The 21,181-nt window shown below is 53.8% G+C and overlaps 1 protein-coding gene across 2 annotated transcripts; it reads right to left on the bottom strand.

Moving 5' to 3' along the window:
• Positions 1-10,270: 10,270 nt before the first annotated feature.
• LOC120393839 (zinc finger protein 845-like) lies at positions 10,271-16,017 on the bottom strand. 2 transcript variants are annotated; one of them, XM_039518335.1, is made up of 2 exons: positions 16,005-16,017; positions 10,271-15,633 (listed from the first exon to the last, which is right to left on the bottom strand). In XM_039518335.1, exon 2 carries the CDS (start codon positions 15,476-15,478, stop codon positions 13,343-13,345), a length of 2,136 nt encoding a protein of 711 aa, XP_039374269.1. In that variant the 5' UTR covers positions 15,479-15,633; positions 16,005-16,017; the 3' UTR covers positions 10,271-13,342. The 2 variants fall into 2 exon arrangements, with proteins under 2 accessions (XP_039374269.1, XP_039374268.1); XM_039518334.1 differs by having other exon boundaries at positions 10,271-15,636; positions 16,005-16,014.
• Between the last annotated feature and the right edge of the window lie 5,164 nt (positions 16,018-21,181).

Consider the following 21,181-nt stretch of genomic DNA (forward strand, 5'->3'; position numbering starts at 1 on the left):
TCCTCTCTCAGCTCCTCCCCTTCTTCCCAGGAGAGCTGACTGCCCCGGGGTGCAGGGAATGGAGCCGGGCAGGGCTGGGAGCTGGGAACCTCCCTCCCCACTTCCTGCTCCTGCTGCCCTTCCAGTCTCTCCGCTCTCCCTTTTATCTTCTTCCCTGGCTCTGCGGGAATGGGCGACTGCCCCATTGCCCTGGGCCTTGGCTCTCATCAGGCAGATCATCCACTGACACTGCTAACGGGCTTTGAACCTGCCTGTGTCCATGAGGGCAACAGCTCTGGGACTTGCAGACACACAGGGAGCCCCCTCTCCACGTAGGCCAAACTCACCAGCAGGTCCCAGAAAGGGGCCCTTTGGGCAGAGTCACTTTCCTGTCCACCCTCAGCCCTGTCCCCGAGGTCTCTCTCCATCACCTGCAGGCTCCGGCTCAGGAGCTGGTGTCAGCAGAGCCAGGGGCTGCCCCAGGGACTGGTTCCAGCCACCGGAGAAAGTCCCCACCTAGCCTGGGCACAGAGGGGCTTTAACAGAGGTCTCTCCTCTGCTAGGTAAGAAGCAGCATCTCAATCTGGAGTCCCCAGTCAAAATGGAGGAGGCAGCAGCTTCTGACCCAGGGAGCTCAACTCTAGAGGTCTCATAACATGAGCAGGGAGAGATGCACACACCAGCATCCTCCTCTCCCTTAGCAAGAACAGGAGCCCTTTGGTGGCAGCAGATAAGGATGAGTCTCCCTGTCCTGTCCCTGCAGCCCCCAGAGACAGGCAGGCAGATGGTGAGGGGGTGGAATCTCCATCCTTAGAGGTTTTTAAGTCCTGGATTGACAAAGCCCTGGCTGGGATGATTTAGTTGGGTTTGGTCCTGCTCTGAGCAGGGGGTTGGACTAGATGGCCTCCTGAGGTCCCTTCCAACCCTGAGATTCTATGATTCTATAACCTCATTGGCCCATTCACACTCACCCCCTGCCAGAGCCAGCAGTGACTCGGGTCTCAGAATGGGTCTGGCTCAGATCTGAATCCTGCCTGGAAATCAGACCAGGGCTTTGAGCAGCCCTGAACACTCAGGAGACAGATCCCAACCAACATCAGGAGTGTCTCTTTTTTAAAGAAACTTTATTTTTTCTTTATTTAAATTCTAGACTTTTGGGTGCATAACTCATGGGGTTTGAATTCTTGGGGTCGTATATCTGTGCTTAGTAAGCAATACCCTAGACATTTCCTTTTTGGAAGCAATTCATACAAGATACTCTAAGGCCCCTAGGGACAGATTTTAAAAGGATTTCAGCCACTAGTGGCATATTACAAAGTATCCAGGTGCCTTCAACCTTGAAACTTCTGGCCCTTAGTGAATATTCGGGAACCAAGTTCTACACACAAATGGGACATGAGATAAAGCACTGGGGTGCTGGACAGAGAGACAAAACAATTGGCTAAGGCAACCCCCATTGGTGCATCAAAGCAAACTGAAGGAGTTCTGAGACCAGCCCGTGAGATCAGTCCGCACTGAACTCAAATTACAATATTGCAATAGAAACAGGAACTGTTACAAGTCGCTACTAGCAACTATCAATATTTTCCACAACTATTTGCCTTTAAAAATGTGAATTCTGGGGCACAATGACATTCACCTGCACAATGTTAATGAAGTTTAGGATGAAGAGCTCAGAGTAAGAAAAATAATACAGTATTTTAAAGGTCAATAATTTAAAGGGTGAAACTCCATAGACTGGTTTACAAGGGGAATCAAACGCAGGGGAACAGGCACATTTATGAAGTGCTGGGCAGCTCTAAGAGAGCATATAAACCGTGAACCAGATTCTTTTAAACACTAAAAAGAGGTGTGACCATTTGGGGGGAGGAGGGTCTGTAAATATTTCACTGGATCGAGTCTCCTTTAGCAGCTCAGTAACATCTTATACAGGGGGGAGAGGGGCCCTGTCCAGGCTCTGCGATGCACTGGGCCTTTAAGGACACGGCCCTGGGAAATGGGAGCTAAAATCCTGCCAAAGGGGGGAGGAAAAGCCCCTCTGCTCTGCCCGCCCTCACCCTGTTTTTGCATCCACTGCAGCTGGCTCACGCCGGGGGGGAGGTGGGGTTTTTACTCCTCTGCCACCACCCCCCATCCCCGGATTACCCCTCTCAGCCCTGTCTGGCAACGCCTGAACCCCGGCTTTCACTCCGATCTGCCCCCAGCACGGCCCGGCCGGGCTCCCCCCACCCAGCCCCCACCGGGGCTGGCGGCAGCTTTCCCGGGCCCCGGGCGGGAATCGCAGCCAGCTCCGCGGGGAGCAGCCTGGGGCCAAACCTCCCCCTGCAGCCCGGGGGTGCCGGGGGGGGCGGGTCTCTCTCACCTTCCCTCCGAGCGGGGTCCCCCGGGGCAGGGGCCGGGCCGGGCTGGGGGCTCTGCCCTGGGAGAGGCTCCTGGGGGGGAGCAGCGGGAAGGGCCCTGCTGGAGATTCCCCTCTCCCGGCTGCAGCCAGGGCTCCGGGCTCCCAGCACCAGCCGCCCCCCGGGGCTCGGGGATCTCGCCAGGAGCCTGGGAGCCAGAGTCACCGCAGCGGCTGCGAGTCACTTCCTGCGGCCGGGCCGGATCCCAGCGCTCGCTGCCCGGAGCCGCCTCCCGGCTGCTCCTGGGTCCTAGCGCTGAAGGGATCGCGCTGCTGCATCTCTGGGTCCGGCTCCTGTTCCGCTCTCAGGCTCTACGGGCCCATCATGAGCATCTAGCCCAGGAGTTCTCATGACCAAATTTTTGGTGGCCTCAGCCCTGGTCTACACTATGAGTTTAGCTGTTTAGGTCAAATTTAACAGTGTTAGAGCGATTTAACCCTGCACCCGCCCACACGACAAAGCCATTTTTGTCGACATAAAGGGCTCTTAAAATTGATTTCTGTACTCCTCCCTGACGAGGGGATGAGCGCTGAAATCACCCCTGCTGGGTCGAATTTGGGGTAGGGAGGATGCTATTCAACAGTATTGGCCTCCAGGCGCTATCCCAGAGTGCTCCATTGTGACCACTCTGGACAGCACTCTCAACTCCAATGCACTGGCCATGTAGACTGTTTGGCCACCCTGGCAAGCTGATCATGGAGTCCCAGAATCACAAAAGAGCTCCAGCATGGACCGATCGGGAGGTGCATGGACCGAACGGGAGGTGGGGAGACGAATCCTTGCTATCTGAACTCCATTCTAAAAGACGAAATGCCGGAATATTTGAAAAAATCTCCAAAGGCATGAAGGACAGAGGCTATAACAGGGACCCGCAGCAGTGCCGCGAAGGGTGACCAGACAGCAAGTGTGAAAAATTGGGATGAGAGTGGGAGGTAATAGACACCTATATAAGACAAAGCCCCCAAAATCAGGACTGTCTCTATAAAATTGGGACATCTGGTCACCCTAGTGGTGCGTGAAGCCTACCAAAGAACCAGAGAGGCAAACGGCCTCTCCGGGGCAGAGCCCCAGACTTGCCACTTCTATGATGAGCTGCATGCCATTCTAAGGAGTGCCCCTACAACTGCCCCACCCCTGTGCTTCCTTCCTCCGCCACCCCTCCCGGGCCAGCTTGGCAGTTATCCCCCCATTCGTGTGATGAATTAATAAAGAATGCATGAATTTGAAACAACAATGACTTTATTGCCTCTGCAAGTGGAGATCAAAGTGGGGGAGGAGAGGGCGGTTGGATTACAGGGAAGTGGAGTAAACCAAGGGGGCAGGTTTTCATCAAGGAGAAACAAACAGAACTTTCACACCGTAGCCTGGCCAGTCATGAAACTGGTTTCAAAGCTTCTCTGATGCACAGCGCGTCCTGCTGTGCTCTTCTAACCGCCCTGGTGTCTGGCTGCGCATAATCAGCGGCCAGACGATTTGCCTCAACCTCCCAACCCGCCATAAATGTCTCCCCCTTACTCTCACAGATATTGTGGAGCACACAGCAAGCAGTAATAATGATGAGAATATTGGTTTTGCTGAGGTCTAGCCGAGTCAGTAAACTGCACCAGGGAGCTTTTAAACATCCAAAGGCACGTTCTACCACCGTTATGCATTTGCTCAGCCTATAGTTGAACTGCTCCTTACTACTGTCCAGGCTTCATGAGCCATGGGAGCAAGGGGTAGGCTGGGGTAGGTGCGACCGTGTTGTGCTGCCCTGGGAGAGCAGCCTGAGGCAGAAGCCTCCAGCTGGCATGATGTTCCAGGCAGGACTGAATCTCCATTAGATGAAACTTAAAGAAGAGAATGACCTGGAGTTATTCCCATTTTTGTCCAGGTTCCCCCGGCCAACCTCACTGAGGCTGGCCAGGAGCACCCATGTCTGCCCAGGCACCCCCGACCAACCTAACCTAGGTTGGCCAGGACTGCCCACAGGACGATGAGGACGGCTAGCAGTCCTATTGTACTGTCTGCCATCCACAAGGGAAGGCAAGGGGATGCTTTCCATAGTATGTCGTCTGCATGGGTATCCCAGGAAAAAAGGTGAGAAATGATTTTTTGCTATTGCTTTCATGGAGGGAGGGGGGCCTGATGACATGTATGCAGAACCACCCGTGACAATGTGTTTGCCCCATCAGGCACTGAGATCTCAACCCAGAATTCCAATGGGCAGCGGAGACGGTGGGAACTGTGGGATAGCTACCCACAGTGCAACGCTTCGAAAGTTGACTCTAGCCTTGGTACTGTGGACGCACACCGCCGACTTAATGCGCTTAGTGGGGGCACACACAATCGACTGTATCAAATTGATTTCTAAAAAATTGACTTCTATTAAATTGACCTAAATTCTTAGCGTAGACATACCCTCAGAGTGCAGCGAGCAACTCTCGCTGGTGGCTGCTCAAACACTATTTCCTAAAATACTTAATTAACTTTAGCAAAAACCATAAGATGTGCACACAGGCAGTGGTCGGCAACATGTCTGTACATGGACACAAGTGTCCACAGTAAAGATGTTGAGGTCCATGGGGGCTGCTCCCCGTCCTTGCTGTTGCTGGTGGAGGCGTGGCCAAGCGACTCTGCACTATGCCTCCATTCTCCCTTCCTGAGCGCTGACTCCACAGCTCTGAGCCCTCCTCTGGCTCCTACTTGTGCTGCCGCTGCTTCCGGGAGCTGCTTGAGGAAAGTTGCATGGAGCCTGAACACACCTCCCGCACCTCACACTCCTGCCCCAGCCCTGATCCCCCTCCCGCCCTCCAAACAACTTGGTCCCAGCTTCAAGCTCCCTTCTGCACCCCAAATCCCTCATCCCCAGCTCCACACCACAGCCTGCACCCACAGCCAGAGCCCTCACCCCCCCACACACACCCAACCCCCTGCTCCAGCCCAGAGCCCCCTCAATGTCCATCACTGAGTCTGGTATTTTTGTCAAGTGTCCATTGTGCAACATGGTGGTGCTGACCCCTGCACAGAGGTAAGCGGGGGAAGGGCCCCACTGATGTGGGGAACTTTCCTGGCTCATACACCCCACCCCGGTGGAATCGAATAGCAGAAGGATCTGAGTCCTTGTTCCCACTCCCTTCACCCAGGGGCCTGTCGGACCTCGAGGACACCCCATCCACTCTAGTCCCCGTAACCTGGACAAGGCTGGGCCAAGGATTCCTGAGGGCTCGACCCCCAATCTTGTCATGATCACTCAGGACAGGGGTGACAGTGTCCCCACTGCGGGGTACTCTCTTCGCTCTGGATACTTCCCTGACATCTTCACTGACCACTGCATAGAGTTCAGAACAAATACAATTCATTAAACAGCAAGTAACTAAAAATAATGGGAAAGGTGAAAAGAAAACACATCACCACGCTCTGTGGGCACAGGGGGAACCACAACCAGTGTCTCTGGATTGTCAGGGTAGTTCACAGACTGTTCCTCACAGGCCCTGACTGTGCTGCAGGTTGGACACGTGCTCTAGTGATGGCCACATGCCCTCAGGCTCTAGGTGGCAGGACCCTTCTACCCAGCATCAGTCATTTCCTGTCAGAGTTATGCTCCCCCTCCAAGTTTGGCTTGCAAGGTCCCTTGGCTGGGGGTATCTCACTGCACTGCACCCTCTGCCCAGGGTCCCCCTCACTCTTCCCAGCTACTGACAGCCCCCGGCTCCAGACTGCCCCAGCCCCAGCTCCCCTCTGCCTCAGCTCGGCTCCCTGGGCTGCACCTCTCTGCTTGTGGAGGCTGCTGCTCTGACTCCAGCCCACTCAGGTTGCTGCTCTCTCCTTAGCTCTGCCCTTCTCTGGCAGGCAGCTCCAGCTCACACAAAGGACGGGCTCCCGACTCTCTCTTTGGCCTGCCTGCCCTGTCAACGAGGCTGACCTAGAGCAGTATCCTCTCCCCATTGGCCCTGGGGACCAGTCTCAGGGTATTGATTTCTCACTGGCCCTTCCCCTGGCTTTTGGTACGGCGAGAGGGCCAACCAAAAACCCCACTAAGTTTCAGTAAGAGGCCAACAGTCCCCTTACCCAGATACACATCCAAATAATCGGTTTCAGAGTAGCAGCCGTGTTAGTCTGTATCCGCAAAAAGAACAGGAGTACTTGTGGCACCTTAGAGACTAACAAATTTATTTGAGCATAAGCTTTCATGGGCTACAGCCCACTTCATCAGATGCATGTAGTGGAAAATACAGTAGGAAGATATATATATACACACAGAGAACATGAAACAATGTGTGTTACCATATACACTATAAGGAGAGTGATCAGTTAAGGTGAGCTATTATCAGCAGGAGAGAAAAAGAACTGTTTGTAGTGGTAATGAAAATGGCCCATTTCCAGCAATTGACAAGGAGATGTAAGGAACTGGGTTGAGGGAGGGGGGGGGAATGGTTTTACTTTGTGTAATGGCCCATCCACTCCCAATCTTTATTGTAATTTATTTTCTGCTAGCTAGTAAGTCTGCCGCTGTGTAAAGTGATATTTGAACGTTTGTTAATATTTTTCACAGCCTCTCAGCTAGCTACCTGGGTTGCCAAACTGGCAATTTAAAAACCTCAGACACTCCAGCAGGAGTGCCGGAACCTCCCCTGCCCCACCTCTTCCCCTGAATCTACACACCTGCCCACCTCTTCCCCCAAGGCTCCTCCCTCATCCACTCCTCTTCCTCCCTCCCTGCCCAGGTCAGGAGGGACTTGCCTGTGGAGCCAGGCCTGGGAGCCGCAGCCGCCCGATGTAGGTAGGAGGCAGCCCTGGCTGAGTAGGGGCTGGTGTGGGTGATGACCCAGTGCCTCCCCACCCAGAGTAACTAGACTTTGGGTGTCCGCTCAGTAGATCTGACCGGACAATGGCAGGTTTCCTTTTTAACTGGACTTTCTGGTCAAAAACTGGGCACTTGGACACCTTAGCAGCACCCAATGTGCAATAAGTGCTGGGAACATGCCAGGGACAACTTCTGCTTTCTTATGGTGGGAGAAGTAACAATGGGAAAACCTGGGTTAGACTCGGTTCTGACCAGCAGGGAGGAATTCACTGGTCTAGATGAAATTATTCTAAGGTGGGTGCACAACTGGTTGAAGACTGTACCCTGAATAGTTATCAATGGTCTGGTGTCAAACTGGGAGGGGAATCATAGAATCATAGAACTTAAGATCAGAAGGGACCATTATGATCATCTAGTCTGACCTCCCGCAAGATGCAGGCCACAAAAGCTGACCCAGCCACTCCTGAAATAATTCTCTCCCTTGACTCAGCTGTTGAAGTCCCCAAATCCTGATTTAAAGACTTCAAGTAGCAGATAATCCTCCAGCAAGCGACCCCTGCCCCATGCTTCGGAGGAAGGCGAAAAACCTCCAGGGCCACTGCCAATCTACCCTGGAGGAAAATTCCTTCCCGACCCCAAATATGAATGACAGGGGGGAGGAGCCCCAGGTGGCTTTTCCACACTCCCAGCAGGGAACAGGGAGGTGAAAAGCCCCAGGTGGCTTCCTCCACTCTTTATAGAGAACAAGGAGTGGTGGAGGGGCAGCCCACCCACAGCCTGTGGGGCAGCTAGGGTCCTGGGGTGGAGCCGAATTATCGGGTGCTCTGAACCCACCGGCAGCCAAGCTCCTTGCTCCTCACCACTCCCAGCTCGCCACATCCCAGGTCTTCTCCCTCCCTCCTAGCGCTTCCCATCCCCCGCTGCCTAACAGCTGTTTGGTGGCACTTAGGACTTTCCAGGGGGGAGGGGGAGGAGTGGGGACGTGGCACGCTCAGGGGAGGAGGCAGAGAAGAGGCAGGGCAGGGGCAGGAACCTGGGAGAAGGGGATGGACTTGGGGCAGGTCTGGGGTGGGGACTTTGGGGAAGGGGTGGAATGGAGGTGGGGTGAGGGCGGTGCAGGGGCTGGGCCAGGTGTGGGAAGGGGGAGGTCAAGCACCCACCGGGCAGAGGGGAAGTTGGCGCCTATGGAGGGAGCTGCCGCTGGAGATGACAGACTGGGCTCTCAGCTGCCAGCACGGCCCCTCTTAGGTCAGTGGAAGGGCTCCTCGGCAGGACACGCCCCAGCAACCCAAGGAGGGTAGCGTGGACATCAGCTATTGCAGTAATTACTATGGCAGCTGTAAGTCAACCTAATATAGGTCAACTTAGGTTTGGAGGGTAGATGCCCCTTACAAGCAAAGGGATTTCTCTCACCCAAGAGCTTTCAGCAGTCCCTGCTCACTGGGAAGCTTTCCAGCCAGGATCACTGCCCCCAGTTCAACGATGCTCCTGTCGTCTTTCAAGAGATCTTGCTACTGTGAGTAGAGATGGGGGAGGAGAAGTGGCCAGAGGCCTTCCTCCCCCTTTATACTCCCACCCTTTATAGTGTAAAAGTCATTGCTGGGTGATGGCCTTTGTGAGCTCTAAACCGTCTTTCAAATGAATTGTAAATGTCTTTGTTTACCGCCTTCCTCCTGTTGGTGGACGGCCAGATAGTAGTTTTCTAACATAGATGGTCAGTTCTTTGTCGTCTCTGAGAAGTTAGTCTGTGGGGTGTTCCCCAGAACGTCAACATATTTCAGTAACAAATAAAGGTACCATATATCCGGGTTTTCCCAGGCAGAGCTTCTTTTTGGAACCCGTTTCTCTGTCCGAGTGTGATTTTCCCATAACAGCAAATGTCCAGGGGTTTTGCAGAGCAGATGGGCTACAGCTCAGAAATAGCCCTGATTGGTCACCTTCCCAATTGGTCTATTCCCCGGCATCCACAGCTGATCGGTCCATTCCTCTGCATCTGTAGCTGATTGATTGCTGCCAGATCCCACCCACCCAGGCCCCAGCTCCCAGCCCTGGGGAGCGGGTCCTGCAGGCAGGTGCTGACGGATGGCTGTTGCTGTGTTCTGGGCTTGTATCAGCGCCCTGCCACTGTGACAGTGACCGACACTGCCCTCACTTCGTGAGTACTCCCCCCGCAACCCTCCAGCACCCACAATTCTACCCCCCAGCTCCCACTCCTCGTCAGTGTCCTCTTTTTGGGCATGTGGAATATGGTCACCCTAGTAACAAACATACAGTAAAATCTCACTATTCTACCCATTTTCTTCTGTAGCGGTGTAAGCTGGTGGTCGGGGCTCGACCCTCCGGCTGGCAGGAGGGGAGCCACACCGACTCGCTCTTTGTCCCCTCTAACGGGTGGGACGGCAAGAATCAGGGTAGTACTGTCTCACATCTCCAGCCCTCTGGAGCAGGGGCTGAACAACAATCAGTCTCAGTACCTTCAGGCCCTCTGGATCAGGGGGCTGAATGGCAGTTCCATACAGGTCCAGGCCGTCTGGAGCAGGGGGCTGGGTAACAGCAATCAGTCTCAATATAGATCCAGGCCCTCTGGAGCAGGGGGGCTGGGTAACAGCAATCAGTCTCAATATAGACCCAGGCCCTCTGGAGCAGGGGGGCTGGGTAACAGCAATCAGTCTCAATATAGACCCAGGCCCTCTGGAGCAGGGGGGCTGGGTAACAGCAATCAGTCTCACTAGAAGCCCAGGCCCTCTGGAGCAGGGGCTGGGTAACAGCAGTTTATAAGCCCAGGCCCTCTGGAGCAGGGGCTGGGCGACAGCAATCTTTTTAAGTCCAGGCCCTCTGGAACAGGGGGCTGGGCAACAGCAATCAGTCTCAAGGGAAGGTTCACAGGTTCAGACCTCAGGCAGGGGCTGAACACCAGGCACCCAGTCAATTAGGTAAGCCCAGGCCCTCAGTCAGGCGGGCAACAGCAGTTCAATATAAACCCCGGCCCTCTGGAGCAGGGGGCTGGGTAACAGCAGTTAATATGAGCCCAGGCCCTCTGGAGCAGGGGACTGGGTAACAGCAATCAGTCTCAATAGAAGGTTCACGGGTTCAGACCCTCAGGCAGGGGCTGAACACAAGGCACCCAGTCAATTAATGGAAGCCCAGGCCCTCAGTCAGGGCGGGGCAACAGCAGTTCAATATGAGCCCAGGCCCTCTGGAGCAGGGGGCTGGGTAACAGCAATCAGTTTAGGGCTCAGGTCCTGGTGTCAGGAGCTGGGCAATGACAGCAACCCAGTTTAGTGCAGGCAGCTCTGTCTGCGCTGGGATGAGGGGGAGACTGCCACCCGTGAGTGGGGTGGCAGGGGGGACACAGGCCCACCCACTCCACTGTGTCCCAGCCCAGGGCCCTATTAGTGGCTAGCACTGCCGCTGGTCAGTGGGGTCCTGACCGCAACACACCGACATGGGCACCTCGGTGCCTATAGCCTGACAGGGGTCAGCTATCCCCGGGCTACATTCCATTTCCCCCTCTCCCGGTACCTACTCCTCGGTCGCCGGGAGTTCGGACCAGTCCATCGGCATGGGGTCTGAAGGACCAGGGCTTGGGGGCAGGTCCGGCAACTCCTGCTGGAAGTCCGGCCAGGCTGCCTCCGATGGTTCCTCCGGATAACAGCAGGGCGGAAGCGGCAGCGGCGGCTCCTCCTCGTACCGGGCGGGAGGAAGTCCTAGCGGCTGCTCCGGGTTCCGATCCCGGGGAAGCTCCGCGGGTTCCTCATCGTACCGGGCGCGGGGCAATGGGGGCCAGTCCTGATCGCCGCCTTGGGTCCTGGAGGGTTCCCAGTCTGGAGCTCCCGCCGGCACATCTGCTCGCGGCGGTGGCTGGCTCCTGACTGAGCTCTGGCGTTCTCCTTTTCTACTTCCTGTCCCGCCCCTTGACTTACGGGGGGCGGGGACAGGACGTGATAACTCAGCCCACTTGGGCGTCTGGGAGGGAGCTCCCTCTGCTGGGCAGGAGGGGAGCCACACCGACTCGCTACAAGCGGCTAAACCAGTTTCACTTCTCGCCTCATTATTTGGTTGTATTACTTGCAAAAGTTTTAGCATCATTATACTAAAAGAAAGAGAAAGAAACACAAGTCTTCCCATCTACAAATGATCTGGACTAACCTAGAAAAACCCGGGAACTAATTTCACCAATAGATGCAAACAGGGCTCTAGGATCTGTAAGGTCAAACTGTGCTTTAGAGTCAATGGAATTTCCCCAGCCACTCCTGGCTCTGTGGCACTTTCTTCTCCAGCCCTCTTGAGTCTGACTTAGGATCATAGACATCAAACCTGTGATTCCTAGGCATGGAGAGCCAGGGACACGGCGGTAAGTGACACCTTGAGAGGCAGAGGGGTAGAATGAGGAGAAGATAAAACTGTCCATTGCTGGGACAGAGGCAGCTCTGTGGAGAGTGGAGTGAGTCCCTGCTCCCACTTTTTTAGCATCTAGTTAATTATGGTGCATAAGGAAGAAAATGTACAAACACTCAATGCTTTACAGCAGGGCCTGGAGTAATGTGAGACTATCTGGGAATGAGACAATCTGGCCCCAAAGGGGGAACTCCGGGACTAATGACCACCCAGCAAAAGGGAGGAGGTCAGAACACGTAAGTAAAGGTATGATTTTGCTACAGATTCGAAGAAGTCACAGAATCTGTGACTTCCAGAGACCTCTGCGACTTCAGCCCATGGCGGCTCAGAGCTGTGGGGTCCCCGAAGCTCTAAGCTGCTGCAGGCTGTGGGGGTACCCCACAGCACTCAGCTACCGGGCTGGCCCCCCGATCTATGAGTCGCTGTGGGGGGCAAGGCAGCCCCGGAGCTCCGAGCCATGAGAGGCAGGGGGCCAATGCAGCTCCCAGCCAGGGCCCCCACATCTGCCCAGCTGCCATGGGACACCAGAGCCCCAGCAATGGGTGCTGCAGCCTTCTCTCGCCCCATTTTGTCACGGATATTATTAATAAGAGTCCCGGACAGGTCACAGGCTTCCGTGAATATTTCTTTATTGCCTGTTACCTGTCCATGACTTTTATTAAAGATATCCATGACAAAACCTTAGCCTTACACATAGGATGCTCAGGATGAGGTTACACTAGGAAATCTGGTGGAGGGTCACAGAGTTGCGCTGGCTAATCCCAACCACATTTCCTACCGTAGACAGATGCTCGGAAGCACAGGTGGGATCTCTCGGCCTTCCTCAAATGGCTCTGTGGGAATCAGCCCCTCTCAGTGGTGCTGTCTGAATGCAGAGGGGGCAGGGAGATGGGGCAGAGGGGGTGAGTGATGAGGCAGCACCTCGCTACCCCTGTGCTCTCCCTCGCCTCTTATCCCATGATCCTCAAACACTCGATAGCCCAGCACCCAGCTCCACCAGCCCCAATCATTCAATCCCCAGTTCCCTCCCCAAAACCCACCCTCCTGGTCCCTCAATACTTGATCCCCCAGAACCCAATGCCCAGGGGGATTTGGGGAGGGGAGAAGTTACCAGCCCCCAGGGACACTCCCCCTGCAGGGAACAGGTCAGTGGGGTGGCCCAACCCAGGGGCTGGTCGAAGATGGGGGAGGGGACAGGTGTCTAGAGAGAAGGTGGGGCCTGGCCCAAGTGTCTTTCTCCTCATCTCCATGGCAGGGGGATCCCGGCTGGGAGGGGAAGGGAGAGCAGGAAACTTCAGCCAGGCAGAGGGAGCATCTGGAGGAGTTTCTCTCTTTCCCTTCCCCCACCTGTAGCCCATCAGCTCAGAAGCCAGGGCTGCAGCAGGGAGGAGGGACTGACCGGGGAAGAGCCAGAGGGTCACTGACCAGCTTATGCTCGGCTGCTGCTGGATCCTCACCTCAGCAATGGGCAGCTGGATCCTTGGGAGCCAAACACCCCTGATGTGTGTGGGAACGAGGAAATGGGTTTGTCACCATGGCCAGCCCTAGTCAGAGCCCTGAGAGAATTTCCCTGCTCTGTGGAGGAGCCTGAAATGACAGTTCCACTTGGAGCATTTTCCACACTGAGAACATCTCAGAGGTTTCTTCTCTGTGTGGATTTGTGGATCCCTGATATTCCAGGAACACCAAATGAAGCTTCCACCACATTCAAGGTCTCTCTGATGTGTGGATCACTGATGCTTCAAGTCAAATTGAATCTTTTCCTGCAGTCAAGCTATTTCTAGGGTCTCTCGCCTTTGTGGATTTTCTGATGTGTGGTCAGCTCTGAACTCTTACTGAAGCTTTCCCCACAATCAAAGCATTTATACGGTCTCTTGCCTGTGTGGATTTTCCCATGTTGATTAAGGTTTGAGCGCTGACTGAAAGTTTTCCCACACTCCAGGCATTTATGGGGTCTTTCTCCTGTGTGGATTCTCCTATGTTTAGTAAGGGATGAACTTTCCATAAAACTTTTCCCACACTTAAGGCATTTAAAGGGTCTCTCTCCTGTGTGAACTCTCTGGTGTATAGTAAGATATGACTTCTGAATAAAACTTTTCCCACACTCAAGGCACTTAAAGGGTCTCTCTCCTGTGTGGATTCTCCCATGTTGAGTAAGGTGTGAGCTTTGACTGAAAGTTTTCCCACAGTCCAGGCATTTATAGGGTCTTTCTCCTGTGTGGATTCTCTGATGCTTAATAAAGAATGATTGACGAACGAAACTTTTCCTACACTCAAGGCATTTATAGGGTCTTTCTCCTGTGTGGATTCTCCCATGTTTAGTAAGGGATGAACTTTCCTTAAAACTTTTCCCACACTCCAGGCATTTGTAGGGTCTTTCTCCCACGTGGATTCGCTCATGTTTAATAAGGGATGAACTTCCCAAAAAACTTTTCCCACACTCAAGGCATTTATAGGGTCTCTCTCCTCCATGGATTCTCCGATGTTTATTAAGGTGTGAGCTTTGACTGAAAGTTTTCCCACAGTCCAGGCATTTATAGGGTCTTTCTCCTGTGTGGATTCTCCCATGTTTAATAAGGGATGAACTTTCCATAAAACTTATCCCACACTCAAGGCAACCATAGGGTCTCACTCCTGTGTGGGTTCTCTGATGTGTAGTAAGCTTTGAGTTATACATAAAAGTTTTCCCACACTCCAGGCATTTATAAGGTCTCTCTCCTGTGTGTGTTCTCTGATGTGTAGTAAGATGTGACTTCTGAATAAAACTTTTCCCACACTCAAGGCATCCATAGGGTCTCTCTCCTGTGTGGGTTTTCTGATGTTTAGTAAGCTTTGAGTTGTGAGTAAAAGTTTTCCCACAGTTCAGGCATTTATAAGGTCTCTCTCCTCTGTGGGTTCTCTGATGCGTAGTAAGCTTTGAGTTATGAATAAAAGTTTTACCACACTCAAGGCATTTATAAGATCCCTCTGATGCGTGAACTTTCTGGTGTATAGTAAGTTGTGACTTCCGAATGAAGCTTTTCCCACAGTCCAAGCATTTATGGGGTTTCTCTCCTGTATGGATTGCCTGATGTCTAGTAAGTTTTGTTCTGTCAATAAAATTTTTCCCACACTCAAAGCAATTATATGGTCTCTCTCCTGTGTGGATTCTCCTATGTTTAATAAGGTATGAGCTCTGACCAAAAGTTTTCCCACAGTCCAAGCATTTATATGGTTTCTCGCCGGTGTGGGTTCGCTCATGTTTAATAAGGTTCCATCGCGTACTGAAAAGTTTCTCACACTGAAGGCATTTATAGCATCTCTCTCCCGTGTGGATTTTCCTATGTTGAGTAAGGTGAATGCGCTGACTGAAACTTTTCCCACACTGAAGGCATTTGTATGGTCTCTCTCCCGTGTGGATTTTCCTATGTTGAGTAAGGTGAATGCGCTGAGTGAAAGTTTTCCCACACTCCAAGCATTTATGGGGTTTCTCACCTGTGTGAGTTTTGTGATGTGTATTAAGGGTTGATTTCAAATTGAAACTTTTCCCACACTCAAGGCATTTATAGGGTCTTTCTCCTGTGTGGATTCTCCGATGTGCAGTAAGGTATGAACTCTGACTAAAACTTTTCCCACACTCAAGACATTTATATGGTTTCTCTCCTATGTGCAGTCTCTGGTGCACAATAAAGTTTGATTTCTCACTGAAGCTTTTCCCACAGTCTACACATTTATAGGACTTCTCTCCTGTGTGTGTTCTCCAATGTTTAATAAGGCTTGCACTGAAATGGAAACTTTTCCCACGGTCAAGGCATTTGTAAGGTTTCTCTTCATTGTGACTTGTCTGCTGGACTGTGATTTCCTTGGGATCCTTGCATCCTCCACCACGTTGAATGGATTCATCCAGTTTCTTCCTGGGATAGTTTCCCAGCTGCATCTCTGATCTGTGTCGATCTCTCCAGGCATTTCCCTGTTCCAAGCACTGGGAAAAATTCCCTTCAGCTCTTCTCAAAAATATCCCCTGCAGTTCCACTTTCTCAGGACCTTCCACCTGCTGATTCTCCTTCTTGTTCTCAGTCACTGTCCTGTCACCTGCTGGAGGAGAAAGAATCCAGACAGGAGTCACTGCCTGTGCTGGGAGGAAAGGACAGAAAGGGGAATAGCAAAGAGGGAAAACACAACACAGTGATTGTTGGGGAGATGGAGACATTGGATTCTGCCTCCACATCCCACCCAAACACTCCCAGGGAAGCGAAGTCTTGGAGGAAATTCCCGACAGCTAATAGGATGAGTGGGAAGCTGTGACTAATATTTGCTTTCAGGATATGACACCTACTGACTGCAGCCCTCACCTGGGTGAGAAGGGACAGAGCTCAGGGCTCTCGCTCATGGCACATTTTGGGAGTCCCAGCTTTTTCCTTCATGCTCAGGATGGTTCTTTCTCAGTTTCCCTGACTCCTCACCTGTGTGGATGCCTCTCGGCCTCCCTTTCCTCATCAGCCTGGAGATCCGGGACCCACGGCTCTTCCCTCGTTCTAGCCGGGCGATCAGGTCAGGTTTGGGAATGGGAAATCCTGCACAGGGGATGAAATCAGGAAGGTCAGGCGCATGGAGCATTGGTAGGGTATTTGTCACAGGAACATTCCCTGAGTTTAATCTGACCCTACATGGGACTGTGGAAACTCAGACCCTTTGGGAACAGCAGATATCTGGGGGTGGGGTGTTGCATCTACCCTGAGGTCTCCTAGTGAGGGTGTGGCATCTGGGGGACTTTCTGGCACACACAGCTCTGGTGTTAAAATCCTGCCTATTTCCAAACCAGCATGTAGGTGCTGGAACTAAGCGTGCTGGGGGAGCTGCCGCACCTCCTGGCTTGAAGTGGTTTCCATTAGATCCAGGGTTTACAGTTTGGTTCAATGGCTCTCAGCACCCCCCACTGTACAACCTGTCCCAGCCCCCCTGAGCCTGCAGCACCGAGAGCCTCCCCATGGACGGAGCTAGTCCCAAGAGGGCCAGTGAGTGGAGTGTGAAGGAGAAATAACACAGGCAGGGCAATCCCCTGCTTCTGGCCCCTTGACAGCTGGAGAGAGGGGGATGAATTAGCCTGTCCATTAGGTTTCTGCCTCCCCTGTTGCCTCGAAGGGGGTATGGAGATGCACGTCCCTCTCACAGTGGAGCTGTGGACTCTACCAGGGGTTCTCAACCTTTTTCTCTCTGAGCCTCCCCGCCCTCCACCCCCAACATGGTATAAAAATGCCACAGCCCACCTCTGCCTCACCAACTGGTTTTTTGCATATGAAAGCCAGGGCCAGCATTAGGGGGTGGGGAGCAGGGCAAATACCCAGGGTCCCACACCACATGTAGCCCCGAAAAGCTAAGTTGCTCAGGCTTCAGCTCCAGCCCCATGCAGTGGGGCTTTTACTTTGTGCCCTGGGCCTCAGCAAATCTAATTCTGGCCCTGCTTGGTGGCCCCCCTGAAACCTGCTCATGGCCCCACAGGGGCCCCTGGCTGAGAACCACGGCACTCTGTGACCCCAACTGAGCAGTGTCAGACATGCAGACCCCACGGCTTCTAGTATCTGAGGGGACGGGAATCTCTTACCCAGCGAGGTCACCGTCTCGTAGTTCTGCTGCATGACGTCCCTGTAGAGGGCTCTCTGAGCGGGGTCCAGCAGAGCCCCCTGCCCCTGGGTGAAATACACAGCCACCTCCTCGAAGGTCACCGGCATCTGGAACAACAAGAGTCCCCCACTCAGCACCTGCTGCCCCAGCCACAATCCCACTAATCATGGGGGAGGAAGCTTGGAAAAGCAGAATCCTCCCCCCACCCCTGCTCAGAGCAGCCAGGAGGCTTCAGGGGGTGGGAGAAGGTGAGAGCTCCTTGCCCCCCAGCACACGGAGCAGGGCTGGGTCTTCTCATTTCCCACACACCTGCCAGTCACAGGCTGATGCGGGAAGCAGAGCTCTGAGCCGGGGACGGGGACAGGAACCCGAGCAGCTTCCCTGCGTATTTCACAGCAGCCTCTGGCCAGTGGGGTCGGGCTCCAGCACTGGGAGTCTGCTCAGTTTTCCCAGCCCTGCCCAGGGGGGTGTTGTGCACGGCCCAGGCTGGCTCCCCCCGCCCCGCCCCCACCGGGGCTGGCGGCAGCTTTCCCGGGCCCCGGGCGGGAATCGCAGCCAGCTCCGCTGGGAGCAGCCTGGGGCCAAACCTCCCCCTGCAGCCCGGGGGTGCCGGGGGGGGCGGGTCTCTCTCACCTTCCCTCCGAGCGGGGCCCCCGGGGCAGGGGCCGGGCCGGGCTGGGGGCTCTGCCCTGGGAGAGGCTCCTGGGGGGGGAGCAGCGGGAAGGGCCCTGCTGGAGATTCCCCTCTCCCGGCTGCAGCCAGGGCTCCGGGCTCCCAGCACCAGCCGCCCCCCGGGGCTCGGGGATCTCGCCAGGAGCCTGGGAGCCAGAGTCACCGCAGCGGCTGCGAGTCACTTCCTGCGGCCGGGCCTGAGCCCAGCGCTCGCTGCCCGGAGCCGCCTCCCGGCTGCTCCTGGGTCCTAGCGCTGAAGGGATCGCGCTGCAGCATCTCGGGGTCCGGCTCCTGTTCCACTCCCAGGCGCTAAGGTCAGAAGGGCCTGTCATGAGCGTCTAACCCAGGAGTTCTCATGACCAAATTTTTGGTGGCCTCAGGCCTGGTCTACACTATGAGTTTATCTGTTTAGATCAATTTAACTCTGCACCTCCCCACACAACAAAGCCATTTTTGTTGACTTAAAGGGCTCTTAAAATCAATTTCTGTACTCCTCCCTGACGAGGGGATTAGCACAGGGCTGCCTGGGGGGGGCTAAGTGGGGCAATTTGCCACAGGGGCCCCCACGAGAGTTTTTTGGGGCCCCTGGAGCGGGGTCTTTCAGTCGCTCCGGGGACCTGGGAAAACTTTTGCAGGGCCCGGAGCTTCTTCGTTCCCAGTCTTCGGCGGCGAGGGGTCCTTCCGCTCCGGGGCGGAAGGACCCCCCACCTCCGAATTACTGCTGAAGCAGGACCCGCTGCCGAAGTGCAGCAGGGTCTTCGGCGGTATTTTGAAAGCGGGGGGCTCCTTCCATTCCAGGACCCACCGCCGAAGTGCCCCAAAGACCCATGGCAGGGACCCCCTGCCGCCGAAGTACCACCGAAGACCCCACTGTACTTCGGTGGCAGGTCCCGCTTCGGCAGTAATTCAGCAGCAGGGGGGTCCCTGCCATGGGCCTTTGGGGCACTTCGGCAGCGGGTCGCGGAGTGGAAGGACCACCCACCGCTGAATTACCACCAAAGCGGGGGGGGGCCACTACCGAAGACCCCAGGCCCCTGGAATCCTCTGGGCAGCCCTGGATTAGCATTGAAATCAACACTGCTGGGTCGAATTTGGGATAGTGCGGACGCTATTCAACAGTATTGACCTCCAGGAGCTATCCCAGAGTGCTCCATTGCGAATGCACTGGCCAGGTAGACAGGAAAAACATTAGGAACTTTGGAATTTCATTTCCTGTTTGGCCAGCGTGGTGAGCTGATCAGCATAGGTGACCATGGAGTCCCAGAGTCGCAAAAGAGCTCCAGCATGGACCGAATGGGAGGTACTGCATCTGAGCACTGTATGGGGAGACGAATCCGTGCTGTCAAATGAAATGCCAGAATTTTGAAAAAATCTCCAAGGGCATGAAGGACAGAGGTTATAACAGGAATCTGCAGCAGTGCCGCATGAAGCCTACTAAAGAACCAGAGAAGCAAACGGCCTCTCCGGGGCAGAGCCCCAGACATACAACTTCTATGATGAGCTGCATGCCATTCTAGGGAGTGCCCCTACAACTACCCCACCCCTGTACTTCCTTCCCCCCCCCCAGGCTACCTTGGCAGTTATGCCCCCATTGGTGTGATGAACTAATAAAGAATGCATGAATTTGAAACAATAATGACTTTATTGCCTCTGCAAGCGGAGATCAAAGTGGGGAGAGGAGGGCGGTTGGATTACAGGGAAGTACACTGAAGGACTGTCTGGATATGTGGACGCTCTACTCAGACCCTATGCCACCAGCACTCCCAGCTATCTCCATGACACCACTGATTTCCTGAGGAAACTACAATGCATTGGTGACCTTCCAGAAAACACCATCCTAGCCACCATGGATGTAGAGGCTCTCTACACAAACATCCCACACACTGATGGAATACAAGCTGTCAGGAACAGTATCCCTGATGATGCCACAGCACAACTGGTTGCTGAGCTCTGTACCTTTATCCTCACACACAACTATTTCAAATTTCATGACAATATATATCTCCAGATCAGTGGCACCGCTATGGGCACCCGCACAGCCCCACAATATGCCAATATTTTTATGGCCGACCTGGAACAACGCTTCCTCAGCTCCCGTCCACTCACGCCCCTTCTCTACCTACGCTACATTGATGACATCTTCATCATCTGGACCCATGGGAAGGAGACTCTGGAAAAATTCCACCATGATTTCAACAGCTTCCACCCCTCCATCAACCTCAGCCTGGACCTATCTACACGGGAGGTCCACTTCCTAGACACCACGGTGCAAATAAGTGGTGGTCACATTAACACCACCCTATACCGAAAACCTACCGACCGCTATGCCTACCTTCATGCCTCCAGCTTCCATCCCGGGCACACCACAAGATCCATTGTCTACAGCCAAGCACTGAGGTACAACTGTATCTGCTCTAACCCCACAGACAGAGACCAACACCTAGAAATTCTCCACCAAGCATTCTCAAGACTACAGTACCCACACGAGGAAATAAGGAAACAGATCAACAGAGCCAGACGTGTACTCAGAAGCCTCCTACTGCAAGACAAACCCAAGAAAGAAACCAACAGGACTCCACTGGCCATCACATACAGTCCCCAGCTCAAACCCCTCCAACGCATCATCAGGGATCTACAACCCATCCTGGACAATGATCCCACACTTTCACAGGCCTTGGGTGGCAGGCCAGTCCTCGCCCACAGACAACCTGCCAACCTGAAGCATATTCTCACCAACAACTGCACACCGCACCATAGTAACTCTAGCTCAGGAACCAACCCATGCAACAAACCTCGATGCCAACTCTGCCCACATATCTACACCAACAACACCATCACAGGACCTAACCAGATCAGCCACACCATCACCGGTTCATTCACCTGCACGTCCACCAATGTAATATATGCCATCATATGCCAGCAATGCCCTTCTGCTATGTACATCGGCCAAACTGGACAGTCTCTAAGGAAAAGGATAAATGGACACAAATCAGACATTAGGAATGGCAATATACAAAAAGCTGTAGGAGAACACTTCAACCTCCCTGGCCACACAATAGCAGATTTTAAGGTGGCCATCTTACAGCAAAAAAACTTTAGGACCAGACTCCAAAGAGAAACTGCTGAGCTCCAGTTCATCTGCAAATTTAACACCATCAGTTTAGGACTAAACAAAGACTGTGAATGGCTTGCCAATTACAGAACCAGTTTCTCCTCCCTTGGTTTTCACACCTCAGCTGCTGGAACAGGGCCCCATCCTCCTGATTGATCTAACCTCCTTATCTCTAGCTTGCTTCTTGCTTGCTTATATACACACACCTGCCCCTGGAAATTTCCACTGCTTGCA

Source organism: Mauremys reevesii, unplaced genomic scaffold (assembly GCF_016161935.1).
Source record: "Mauremys reevesii isolate NIE-2019 unplaced genomic scaffold, ASM1616193v1 Contig34, whole genome shotgun sequence".
Classification (NCBI taxonomy): Eukaryota; Metazoa; Chordata; order Testudines; family Geoemydidae; genus Mauremys; species Mauremys reevesii.

Excerpts from the sequence above, each read along its gene's own strand:
- LOC120393839 (XM_039518335.1), bottom strand. The coding sequence starts at position 15,478 with ATGCAGCTGGGAAACTATCCCAGGAAGAAACTGGATGAATCCATTCAA.